Source organism: Arvicanthis niloticus, chromosome 10 (genome assembly GCF_011762505.2).
Source record: "Arvicanthis niloticus isolate mArvNil1 chromosome 10, mArvNil1.pat.X, whole genome shotgun sequence".
Lineage (NCBI taxonomy): Eukaryota > Metazoa > Chordata > Mammalia > Rodentia > Muridae > Arvicanthis > Arvicanthis niloticus.
In genome coordinates this window covers 50,880,827-50,894,208 of record NC_047667.1, presented here as the reverse complement: position 1 = coordinate 50,894,208, position 13,382 = coordinate 50,880,827, and the positions used below count along the sequence as shown (strand labels likewise).

At 42.1% G+C, this 13,382-nt stretch overlaps 1 protein-coding gene across 2 annotated transcripts in view; it reads right to left on the bottom strand.

The window, feature by feature from the left end:
• The window catches only part of Selp (selectin P), a 35,707-nt gene that overhangs the window by 12,836 nt on the left and 9,489 nt on the right, over window positions 1–13,382 (bottom strand). For both annotated transcript variants that reach the window (XM_076941508.1, XM_034513379.2), the window contains exons 3-8: window positions 10,931–11,317; window positions 9,798–9,905; window positions 8,940–9,125; window positions 7,199–7,384; window positions 5,047–5,232; window positions 1,801–1,986 (exon numbers count right to left, since the gene is read on the bottom strand). In XM_076941508.1, coding sequence (XP_076797623.1) covers window positions 1,801–1,986; window positions 5,047–5,232; window positions 7,199–7,384; window positions 8,940–9,125; window positions 9,798–9,905; window positions 10,931–11,317 — 1,239 coding nt within the window. The remainder of the gene's footprint in view (window positions 1–1,800; window positions 1,987–5,046; window positions 5,233–7,198; window positions 7,385–8,939; window positions 9,126–9,797; window positions 9,906–10,930; window positions 11,318–13,382) is intronic.

Genomic DNA, 13,382 nt, shown 5'->3' with positions numbered 1-13,382 from the left:
TTATACAGAGACTGAGATACTGTCTGCCACTTGCAAAGTCTTCCTGTGTTCAGTGTGTGTGTGTGTGTGTGTGTGATGGGGAGGGCTGTAAGCTGGAAATGCAAAGGGGAAAGGGTGTGGGTCTTTGGTTTAGTGAAGTCATGGTGGAATCATTTCCAGCTCTCTTGTGACTTTGCAAGGATGAGTGTAGAGGGCTGTGGGGACAGTGACAAGAGAAATTATCTGATAACGCTCTCTCCCTCGGAAGTGTCACAATAGCTTGTGGATTTCAGGCCTCCTGGTACCTTCCTGCCTCAACCACATGTGGGTATTTCACTTGATGCACACCCAGTAAGAAGAGGAGAAAGTTCCCTCAGAGTAAACAAAAGGCTAAAAGCAGAAGGGAACTGGGAGGTCACAGGAAGCTGGGGTGAGTGGCAACCCTCTGGCTGTGAACACCCACAGGCAGGACTGTGGGGCAATGAGTAGCCTTCCTGGAAGGGTCTGATCCCTCTGATAACCCTGCTAAGGAATTCAGAGCTCTTCTTCAAAGCTGTATAGACTTCAGTGTAGTGAGGATAAGAGCAAGGGACAAGCCCAAAGCCCCACCTTCTTCTATCCAGACCCAGTTCTTCATTCCCAACCCCAATTCCAGAACTTGACTTAGGTTCTGATGCATGGCAAGAAGGATATCCTATTATGCTGTTAATTAATTAATTAGTAATTCATACGTGTATTGTTGGCTTTACAATGGGGTGTGTGTATGTGTGTGTGTGTGTATACACTTGTGTGACCTGTAATAGCAAGTGGTTTTCTCTTTATGAAAAACATGACCTGCTTGCTTTTACTCAGATATTTGAAAGCCCTATACAAAGTTAAATAATACAGAAATATTTCACATTGCACATATCAAGTGTTTTGTTAAAATTGAATATATACAATAAAAATACTATTACAAAAATATTGCATGAGAACATATCAGAAACACTTCATCCTAGAACGCTAGAAATATTTGTTTTGGGTGGTTGATATTTAAGAGGATATTTTAATGTCTCTGCTTTCTTATCTATCTGTAGGTTTCATAAATAAAAATCTTGTTTTGTTAAAAGTGTTTGTCATAAATCTGATTAAAGAATTGGGTACACTGAAGTCAGGCAACTAGAACAGCTCTGCCTCACACAGGATGCTATGGTGCTCACAGCACACAGTGGCTTCTTAACACTGAGTCTAACACAGATATAGATTGTCCTAATGAGGCTACACCTTGCTTTACATTCTTCTGAGAATGCTTTATCCTCTAGTTTATGGCATGTATTCTCCCCAATGCTCCCCACTCTAGGCTAAGTATGTTTCTCCAGTGTCCCACAGAGAATGCTTACTCCTAGATTCTGTAATTCTACCTTTCTCTTTCCTCTAGGACATGCCATGGCCCCTAAGAAAAAAAGTGTCAGATCAGTCTTGGAGCAAACACTCAGAGTTAATTTTTCTTTCCTGTCCTCTTTCTGGATACTGTGCATAGTGAGTACCACTTGTGATAGGAGCCTGCCAGTCCTGATGTAGACTCTGATTAAGACAGTGGAAAGATCACCGCTTTGTTACCATTGCCAAATATTCTGACATTCACGGTATTTGCTTACTCTCTAATAACATTTGTATCTGGGGTCCTTGGGGTAGAGGAGGAAGGAGTTAGTGACAGACAGCACTGACTAATTTCTCAGCTAGCTTCAGGGTACACCCTACCTAGTTACCTCCTCAGATCCAGCCTTTAAGAATACTGCCTCCAACTTACTGCTAGGAAAATAGGGGAGAATCCATTCTCACCTCGACATTCGGGAGGAGACCCGCTCCAGTGTCCAGTAGCCAGGCATCTTAGCACACTTGCTCCCACCAAGAGTGAGCCTTCCTCACAGGAAAAGTTGCAGACTGACTGGTACTTAAAGCTACCGAAGGGGTCCGAGCAGCTCATCTGGGCTTTACTTGGCACTGGAAACTCTTGACATTTCAACGCTAAGGGGTAAGGAAGGCAGGGAGTTAGAAAACAGTCACATGTTGTTGACCTTGACCTCAGCCCTGCTTGTGTCTAGTTCAGAGTCCTTTGCATCTGTATCTTCACACAGTCTTCACTAGGCCTCATCACTGGGACTCTTCATGGTCTCAGGCTGAATTCCATTCTCACTAACATTAATTCCTCTTTCCCTCTCCTCCTCCATTCAACTCTCTGTCTCAATGACTTTATTTTAAAACATCATAGATAGAATCAAATAGGATCATAGATTACTTTATCTTTTGGATGACTCAGTCACTAATTATTGTCCTTAAAGATTCACAACTTGGGCTTGTTTAACTTGGAAGTTAAATGAGTTGACATTTAAAGTCAATGATACTTGATGGGTTTTGCAAGAAAAAATGTTCGGCCCAGTGTTGGCTGAGCCAGGGTAGAACAGTGTGGAATGTACACAAATAAATTTTAAGCTATATTATACCTCAGACTCAAGAATCCCTGAAAAGCATAAAATCGAGATACGTAACAAAAATCAACCCAGAGATTTTTGTCAGGACATTGTAAGAGCAAAACAACCATAAATGGAGCTGAAAATAAATTATGGATTCATGAAAGGAATAGTCATGGTTCTTAAATTTTATAAATTTTATTTGCAAAAAATTTTGGACATGTGTCTCTATATAATGTTCAATGGAAAAGCAGAATAAAAATTATGATCCTGATCAAACTGTGGTTTCTTTTTGTAAAACAAATGTTAGCATACAAAATGATGGGTCTCGTTATGATATTTTATGTATACACACACACACGTGTATACACACACACACGTGTATACACACACACACGTGTATACACACACACACGTGTATACACACACGTATATACACACACACACGTGTATACACACACACACGTGTATACACACACGTATATACACACACACACACGTGTATACACACACACGTGTATACACACACACACGTGTATACACACACACGTGTATACACACACACGTGTATACACACACACACGTGTATACACACACACACGTGTATACACACACACGTATATACACACACACACGTATACACACACACACGTATATACACACACACGTATATACACACACACACGTGTATACACACACACACGTGTATACACACACACACGTGTATACACACACACACGTATATACACACACCCACATATATGATATTTTATGTATACACACACACACGTGTATACATACACACACGTATATACACACACCCACATATATGGTATTTTATGTATACACACACACGTATATACACACACCCACATATATGATATTTTATGTATACATACACACACGTATATACACACACCCACATATCATTGTACAGTGGTCATTTTCATTCCCATTGTCCTATCTGGTCCTTCTCACTATATTTATAATCCTTAAATAAAAGATAGTCCTATATGGAGAAAACACACTTATTTCATATTTTTTTCATCTTTAAAATATGAATAATAGCTTTCACTACATATTGGCATCAAACTGTCTGAGATTACAGGAACTGCTCAATAAACTTTGGCTACCAGCCCAGAAGCATCTTCAGAGGCACTGTCAGACAGCAGAGCTTGCTTCAAGGCTGGGCAGCAGCTGTAGACCTTGGCTCTCGGTACAGAAACACTAGTAAGGACTATAAAAGGAGTTATTGAGGCTTTGATTCCAGATGCTTAAGAAAACACCCAACTATCTGTTCTGGATCATTTAAGAATGTCTCAGGGCTTAGCTTGTCTTCTAGACAATACACACTAGCACATTTAATCATTGTCACTCTTTTACCACTATACGTTATGAATTAATGCTTTAAAGATATGTAGGTAAAATCATAGATTACTTGATTTTTGGATCATCATTATTTTTATAGTCAATCTATATTGGAGCATATGTCGGAATTCCTTTTCTTTCTTTCTTTCTTTCTTTCTTTCTTTCTTTCTTTCTTTTTTTTTTTTTTTTTTTTTTTTTGAGACAGGGTTTCTCTGTATAGCCCTGGCTGTTCTGGAACTCACTCTGAAGACCAGGCTGGCCTCGAACTCAGAAATCTGCCTGACTCTGCCTCCCAGGTGCTGGGATTAAAGGCGTGTGCCACCACTGTCTGGCTGGAATTCCTTTTCAAAAGTTGAATAGTCCTCTAGTATACATGAATGCCAGATTTTCTTTATCCATCTATCTGCTGATGTTCACTTTCTTCCACATTTTATTATTTGAATAAAGCTACTCTGAAGCTGAATATACACATGTCTCTTCAAGTGCTTGTAAAGCTCTGGAGAACCAACAGCTCATTTCAAAATGAGGGTACACAAAGATTCAGGGATTCACACAGTTGTTAAAGAGTACCAGTAAATGGTGACAGAAGATGCTGCCACGTACTTCTGGAATTTGGTTCTGAACAGCTATCCTTTGTAAAATAAGACAATCCCAGCGGCCTCCTTGTGCTTTGGTTTCTACTTTAGAGCAAAACACTGAAAGCACAAAGAGGTTCATGTTGTCACATAAGACCCCAGATTTAGGATTTACAAAGTAACTTTTACCACGGCTTTCTTTATGTTTATAGAGTTGATGACAGAGTCAGTGACATTAAAATACATTGACGCTCAACTATTGGTGACACAGTAGGTAAAGTTCTTACTAGAGTCTCATTTTAATAGAAGTCACAGAACCCAGAGAGCCTAAAAGCTTGTTGACAAAAACCCTAGAGAAGTACACCTTGTCCATTCCTCTTCTACCATCTCATGCTGTTCCACATCCATCATCCTTTTCCTCAGCGACAATCTCCTCAACCTGCTCCTGACACATGAGCCAAAGCTTCTCTCACCCTAACTGTGTTGTCTCGAACACTATACTTGAAACTTGCTTTGCCCACTGTTTGATCCTTGGCACCAAGCACAAAGAGCCTAGCATATCCCAGGGTCACTGTGAATGAATGTCTGACAGATACGTGAATGGTAGAGTCAGGTGCCCATAGTGCCTGAGAGGCACCGAGGAATGGTGGAGGAATGATTCGGTGTCACAGTACCTTCACAGACTGGGGCTGGGGCTGTCCACTGCCCCGAGTCAGCACACTGAATGACATCATTTCCCTTCAGCACAAATCCCTCTGTACAGTGAAAATTACAGCTGCTGTTGTACTCAAAGGCTCCTGTAGATGGGACGCAGTCCACTGTCCCATGGCTGGGGCTCTTCGGTGGTTCACATGCAATGGCTGAAGGGAAAATGGCAGCTACTAAGTCTTTTTTTTTTTTTTTTTAAAGGGTTTCCTGGAAGATGCTACTGTTTTCTTGCTCACACCACCCACATAATCAAAACCTCAAATCTTTCTTTGTCAAAAAAGAAAAACTATCCTTCCCGTGTCCCCCTTTGTCTGCCTCTCTTCGGATCTCAGTTTTGACGTTATTTTCCTTCAGAAGGCATTCTGTCCACCCTAACTGAGGGGTAGTGACTCCTTGTGTCGGCTCTCCCAGACCCTACACTGTGCTGTTTATGTACTAATGCAATTCTTCCCTGTTACAACAATCTCTTTGATGCTGGAGTAGCCATTCAGAACTGTATCCTGGAGCCCAGTGCTCTGGGCACATTCTGGGTGCTCATTAAATGTTTACTGGATTCTAAAAGAACAGATACAGAAAAAGTGGGCTTATGAGGAAGCAGATGAAGTGGCATGGCTTGTTGTACATGCTGTGACCTATGTATGACCTAGTGCTGTGTGTTGATTCCATGTGGGCTGTGTCCCTAGAATACAGGATGCTAATTAGACATTGTTTGCCAAGTTAGCGCAGCTCAAAGTGAGTTCCTGCACACAGCTATACTCTGAATGACCTGATCAAGTCTAGTTTCCTGGCACCCTTCTGTGCAGGCATTACATCTCTAGAAGTCTGTGGATTTGCAGAGCATAGATAGATACCACCCTTCCACTTTGAGCTCTAGTTTTTCCACGATCAGAGCACACAAGGGTCAAATGTCCTCTAGTCTCTTCTTTTTCTTTATAGCCAAGAAAAATGAGAATCAGAAATTCACATGATCTCCCAAAGTCTATGTGTTGACATGTGTATGTGCCTGTGCTTGTGTGTGTGTGTGTGTGTGTGTGTGTGTGTGTGTTTTCAACTGCCTGTGTGTGTTGGTGTAGAGGCTACAGGTTGATGTCAGGAGTCTTTATCACCCTTCACCTTGTTTCTGAGATAGAGTCTTTTATTGAGCATGGGGTTTGTTGTTTCGGCTAGACTGGCTGGCCAGTGAATTCACGGGGTCTTCCTGTCTCTAGTTTGCCTGCTCAGATGCTGAGGTTATAGACACATGCCACCACACCTGGCTTTTATGCTGATTCTGAATCACAAACTCAGGTACTCACTCTTGAACAGCAAGTACTTTACCCACTGAACCATTGCCCCAGCTTCTCCCAGAAGCCTCATGGCTAATGATAGTTGAGCCTGGCTTGCAAATCCAGGTCTGGGAGTTTACAAATCCAGGCTTCAATTTCTACTTTGTCCCTCATCCCTGCCCTATAAGATGAAGGGATTAAGCTTCTACCACACAGTCTCCATGTATTATACAATCACCTGGGACAGCCACACAGCTATCCAACACAGGTTCTTTCATTCCTTTGAAGAGCTTTTGACCCCAGATCTCCCATCATCACTATAGCTACTGCTTTAACTGCTTTAACTCCTTCTCACATATAAGCAGAGGCAGAGCCAATGGGACAGGAAAGGGATGTGACTGAAATAGGCAGAACCTGAAATAAGCAAGTGCCCAAGTCTATCCTCTGTGTTTTACACTTGCTGTTCCTTCTCTTTACTTTATTTTAGTTTATGTTTTAGACAGGGTATCATTATTTAGCCCAAGCTAGCCTCCAACTCATGGTGCAATCATCCAGGCTGACATTTAATTTGCCAAAATCCTACTGTCTTGGGCTCTCAAGTGCTGAGATTACATCCATGTGACACCACATCCTGTGCATACTTGCTATTTCACTGTGTGTATTTCCTGTGCTTAATTCTTGAATGCACCTGACAATTCTTAGCCCCATTTTGCAGATGAGAAATCTAATGACATCCAGAGGCTGAACAAATTCAGTCCTAGAGACGGTGGCCTTGACATTAAGAATCCCTGATCATTCTACCATGGCAGGACTCCTCCTAGGTTATATGGAAAGCTGTGGAAAGTAATCTTACCCTCACAGGTTGGCAATGGTTCACTCCACTGACCAGAGCCACTGCAATGGAGTACGTTGGAGCCCCTCACTCGATATCCAGGCTGGCACTCAAATTTACAGCTGGAGTCATAGGCAAAGGCAGCAAATGGGTGCATACAGTCCATGCTTCCATGAAGAGGGGCTTCCAGGCTCCGACATTGCACCACTGAACAGAAAAACCAATGAGAAAGAAATGTAAAAACAATCCGGATGGACAGAAGCCACTTGGACAGAGAACACCATGGCTCGCCTATGGAAATTAGATGGAGCTAGGAAGATATCCAGACTCGGATTACCAGACCTCAGAGTGACCTGAGCCTTGTAGAGTCCTCCAAGCTCTTGACACTCTTTATGCTTCGCGTCTTACAAGTCTGACCCAGAAGGTCATTTAGTATCTATGCACTGAAGCATTTCCTTCTTATATAAAACATCTGAATGATGTATTATAAGTCTGTCCCTGATGGTCTGTGGATTGAAGTATTTGTCCCCTTATATGAGATGTATGAATGACACCATTCTGAAACTGGGGAGGAGGAGATAGGGAAAGAGTAGATTTTTCTATTGATTATATTTCTATTGATTATTATTTTTCTTTTGATTTTAGCAAAATAAGCTCTTTGCTTTTCCACAGTCTGGTACTATTTCACCATTTCAGATCTATACACACTAGCTCAGAAGCTGATGGAAGGAAAAGTCAAATTTGATCATTCAGTATGGCTTCTCTCCCAGATGGCCAAGTTTCATCTATGCTACATCTAAGTTGGGGGTGAGCGAGGATCTTATATATTCCAATGTCCCCACACTTGCATTTACACTCTGGAGCTGGAACTATTCCCACCCCAGGTATTCTGTTGTTCCATCTCTGGCCAAATTAAGGGAGTTCCTCTCTTCACAATAGAGCTACAGCTGGACCTGGGCTGGAATGTTCCTGCAGGGCAGTTTTCTAGCCAGGCTTCCTCCTTCAGGACGGCTCAGGGATGAGCATGAGGAGGCCAAGAATAGGCACAGAGCTGTGATGTTCACTCTAGGACAAGTTTTATTCAGCCTTTGGATGCATTAGGATTCTGTGGCATTTATACTTTATCAAAGTGTCAGTTAAGGTTATTCTTAGTTGGTTAAGTAGAACCCAGTGGCTGTTCAGAGATCCAAACGCCCATGCTTTACAAGCACCAAAAGGAAAGAAGTTCCTTTGCAATGTTTTCTCCAAGGGATAAAAAAAGAAAGACAAAAAACAAAAAAAACAAAAAAACAAAACAAAAACAAAAAACAAAAAAAACCCTACCAACTCTATGCAGGTAGGAGAAGCATTGTAAAAATAAAAATTCAGGTTAATCTGCTTGACTAATAACCGTGGAAACTTGAATGTCCATCTAATTTCCATCCTTATTATTTCTCAAGTTTAATTTTTAACTTATTTTAAAAGATCTTATGGGCGTTTTGCCCACATGAATGTCAGTATACTACATGACTGTGTGACACATGCAGAGGACAAAAGAGGGCAGTGGATTCCCTGGAGCTGGAGTTACAAATGGCTGTGAATCACCAAGTGGGTGCTGGGAATTGAACCTGGATCCTCTGGAAGAGCAACCAGGGCTCTTAACCATGTAGGCATCTTTTCAGCCCCTATTTCTCAAGTTTTTAATGGAAAGCCCACCTTCTCCATTAATGACCTCCCAGGTTCTAGTTATTTAGTATGGATGGACAAAGGAAAATCGAAGTACCTTTACACTGAGGGGGGTTATTTGTCCAGATTCCAGAAGCCAGACATTGCAGCTCGCTGGGTCCACTCAGCTCATAGCCCTCAGCACAGCTGAAGGTGCACTGTGAGTTGAAGGAGAAGTCCCCCAGAGGATGGCTGCAGTTCATGAGAACATGCTGCGGGATGTCGAATTTTCCACACTCCTTGACTGTAAAGAGCAAAGTGTTGGTTCTTTATCTTATTGTAGACCCATTCCGCTATATTTACAGTGAGCCGTGACTCTCCTTACTCTCTTTTTGGGTTCCTAACCCCAGCCCTCCATCGTAATCTAGTACCTTTGTATTGTCAGCATCTTAGAAAAATCATCACTTTTTTTTTTGATGGTTCAATTCACTCAACGTTCTGTATTTGAATAGGTAAATCTAACTTTAAGGCTTTCATTTAAAAATTTTTTCAATGTTTATTTTTATTTTGTGTTCACTGGTGTTTTGCCTGCATATATGTCTGTGTGAAGGTGTCCTGTCTCCTGGAACGGGCCTTATGGGCAGGCGTGAGCTGCCATGTGGGTGCTGGGAATCGAACCTGGGTACTCTGGAAGAGCAGCCAGTGCTCTTAGCTGCTGAGCCATCTCTCCAGCCCTAAGGCTTCCTGTCTTCCTGTTTCTCTTTTACCTCCTGAAGTATCATGAATGTTCTCTTCAAGAATAAAGTGATTTTATCCCAAATGTTTTGAGACAGTTGTACAGGACGGGCTGTCAGACAGCATTGGGGCCTTTGTCTTTACTGGCTAGAGAGAGTCCATCACAATTTACTTTCTGGCATCATCTCTCACATAAGACCAATATTACTCTGGAGTAACACCACCCAAGTTCCAGCCTCACCGTATTCACACTCCAGCCCATAGAAGCCGGGGTAGCAGGAGCAGGTGTAGCTCCCAATGGTCTCGATGCAGTCTCCTTGGTTGCTGCAGGACATGTCCTGGCAGGAGGCTGCATGGATATAGAAAGGTCAGAATCACAGGCGTTCACAGGAAACGAGACACAGATGCCAACCTCTCAGGAGCCATGTAGAGGTCAGCCTATGTCCCGTGGAGGGCATCACAAGGATAAGAGCAATGGAAGGGCCCAGCTGATAGTGTGACTAACACTAAATAAACAAGAGACACAAACGGAATTATATAAAGTGACCCTGGATGCAACTGGTATTCAGGACTAGTAGGTATTTGTTACAATGGTGTCTCTTAGGCATGTGATGAATTTCCTCTCAATTTGTACCTTCTTATGTTAATGCATCATGGTGCTGAAAAGTTCTAAGCGTAAAATTTAGAAGACTGGATTCCAGTCCTGAGATCATCATAAAAGTGCTCTAAGGCTCCTGTTGGATGACATATTTAGTGTTTCCAAACAAGGGCACATCTGTGTGAAGAAAGAGCTAAAAATGCAGTCACAAATAGATGTGTGGACAGAGGAACTCTTCCATGTATAGCAAAATGGGATACAGTTTTCTAACCAAAAGTATCCATGCCCTGATGGCAATTTTTATTCCAAGATGGTTAGAAAACATATTTGGTGGTGTCAGCAAGTAAGCTTGATATCTTGTTTCAATATTCCTTTCTACATGACATGCCTTTCCCACAGGAAACTTCTTTACAATCTTAAGGTGCAAAATGTCAGTCACTGTCTAGAATTATGGTTTATTGGGATGGATCATGCCAGCGTTTTGGAAAATTGTTTCTTGTTGCCAGGTACAGAGATAGCACCACTATGTCAGTAATTTTCAATGTATTTTCTATCTTGTAAGTTTTTGAAAGTCTCAAGGCCTTAAGAAAGTAACCTTTCCTGAGCACCGTGCCATCAGTAATAAGGAGGATGATCAAGGCGCTCAGTAAGACTGAGTAGTTTCGCACTTTCTCGTGTCTGACTTTGAGATCCCATGTTTCTGACTTAGTGGTTACACTCCTCAATCAGGAAAGGCATGTTTTTAAGAGACCGTGTCAGCTCAGGGGAGGTCTTACCTGTGTAGCACAGGGCCCGCTTTCGTTTAAAACAGGGTTCATCATTCCACTTGCCAGGGGCCGAATCACTCTTGATGTAGATCTCCACACAGTCCTGGTTGTTCCTCTTGTTGTTGGGCTCATTGTCGGCCCAGTTCTCAGCCTCCTCCGTGAGAGTCTTATTGGTTCCCACCCAGGTCCACTTATTGTTGATCTTTCGGATACCAATCCAGTAGTAAGAGTTGAAGAATGGGATGACATCATTGAGGTGAGTGATTTCATTCTTATTCTGGATGGCCACTAAGTCTGTGAAGTGCCTCCTGCAGAATGCCCGTGAGTTATTCCATGAGTATGCCCTCGTGCTGTAGTTGTAGGTCCACGCGGCCACTTCCTTTTGATTTACAAGCTCTAGGGGATGGAAATGAGAACTAGGTTAGTATCACTCACTGGGCGGAGTCTGATCCTAAACTTATTCCTGCAAAGAAGATGAACAAATGCCAAGAACAAGGTCATTTTCTGCCTGGTTTTATTTTAGGGGAAAAAGAGTGTTTTCGGTGCTTTCTATTTTTCACTTAAAAGTGAATACCAAGCCAGAACAAGAAAGCACTCTCTTCTAAAAGATTCTGGATGATGGAGAAATGGCTCAACGGTTAAGAGGACTGACTGCCCTTCCAGAGGTCCTGAGTTCAATTCCCAGCAACCACATGGTGACTCACAGCCTTCTGTAATGGGTCTGATGCCTTCTTTTGTTGTGTCTAAAGACAGTGATAGTGTACTCATACACATACAATAAATAAATCTTTAAAAAAAAAGATTCTGGATGTTAAAAGATTTGGGATCCCAACATCCCTGAAACAGAGCGGACCTTAGAGGTCATCCAGTTTACTCCTATTTTAAAAAAAACAAAGGAAATACAAAAGTTGTTTGTCTAAAAGCTCAAATAAAACATCACATAAAAGGGTGCTGGAGGCCCTGCCATGGGCCATGGGAAATGAGATGCCTTCTTGTGCTCTGGAGCCTCCTGTGGTCTCAGGGCTCACCACGTTTCCTTTCTTCCTGATAGAACACCTACTTCTTTGTGTATATGTTTCACCAGGATCTTACAGCATAGCTGGGGCTGGCCTGGAACTCTGCCTCCACCTCTCAAGTACTGGAATCACAAGCATGCACCACCATGCCTGGCAACATCCTTGCCTTACCTTTGTGACCTTTCTACTATGTTGGTGATCCTCCCCTTCAACCCTGGTAAATTTCACCTCTTCAGCTTTTCTTTTTTGGCTTCAGGTAAACTTTACCTTTCTCCCTGTAGGCTTCCACCTTTCTTATTGCCCCGTGGTGTAATGTTTCTATGATGTGACCCATAGCCACCACTCTGAATCCAGCTGTGGGTCCTTACCCCTCATCATGAATCACAGTGTTTGACCCCAAACAGCCTGCCGAATTAGTGAGACGCTGGAGGGCTTTGGCAGGGCTAGGATGAAAAACATCTCCCAATTTGCTGCCACACACTTTACATCTCTTAGCTGTTTCTCCTCAATAAATCATCTCTTTCAAATCTACTTATTCAGGCATTAAAATGGAGTCTTCTTCTGATATCAAATGAGATAAATAAAATGTGTTCTCTCTGATACAGAGGTTGTTATGGGAGCCAGAGGGAGGTCCCAGGGCAGAGAGGCCAGTTCTCTAGAAGAGATGGAGAATGCCAGCAATCAGGCTTGGAAACAACTCCTTTCCTGTTTACAGAGTTCTGTTTCTATTTGACTCTCCCCTCCAGCGACCCCTTGAGGACTCGCCATATTTCCACATTCCTCACCAGCTCCTCTGTGGTATTGTTTTTGCCTTGAGGCTTTCCTCTGGAGGCAAGTAGGTATAATGTATACAGCTGTAACCTTAGTACTTCGGAGGCTGAAGCAGAAAGGTCACAAGTTTGAGACCAGCCTGGTCTACATAGTAGGACCTATCTAAAAAGAAAAGAAGAAAGGAGGAAAGAAAGAAAGAAAGAAAGAAAGAAAGAAAGAAAGAAAGAAAGAAGAAAAAGATTTATTTTAACATAGGTAGTATTGCATTATTGTTTTATCTACTAAAATTTTCTTTTTTGTTTCAGGCTTGCTATCCAAAAGCTTCCTGTGATGAATCTATTAATATCATATATCAAATCATTTACTTTGACTTTAAAAAATATTACTTTTATTTTTCAAAGAGATTTAGTGTGTGTGTGTGTGTGTGTGTGTGTGTGTGTGTGTGTGGTATGTGCCCATGTGTGTTTATGTGCACTACTTGTGTATAGATATTGGCTGAAGGAGGAGAATATCATGTTCCTGAGAACTGGAGTTACCAGAGGTTGTAAACCACTTGATATAGGTGCTGGGAACTAAACCTGGGTCTTCTGGAAAACCAGCAAGTGCTCTTAATGGTTGAGTCATCTTTCTGGCCTCCAAAATTATGTTTAAAGAAACACAAATCTTCTCGCAAG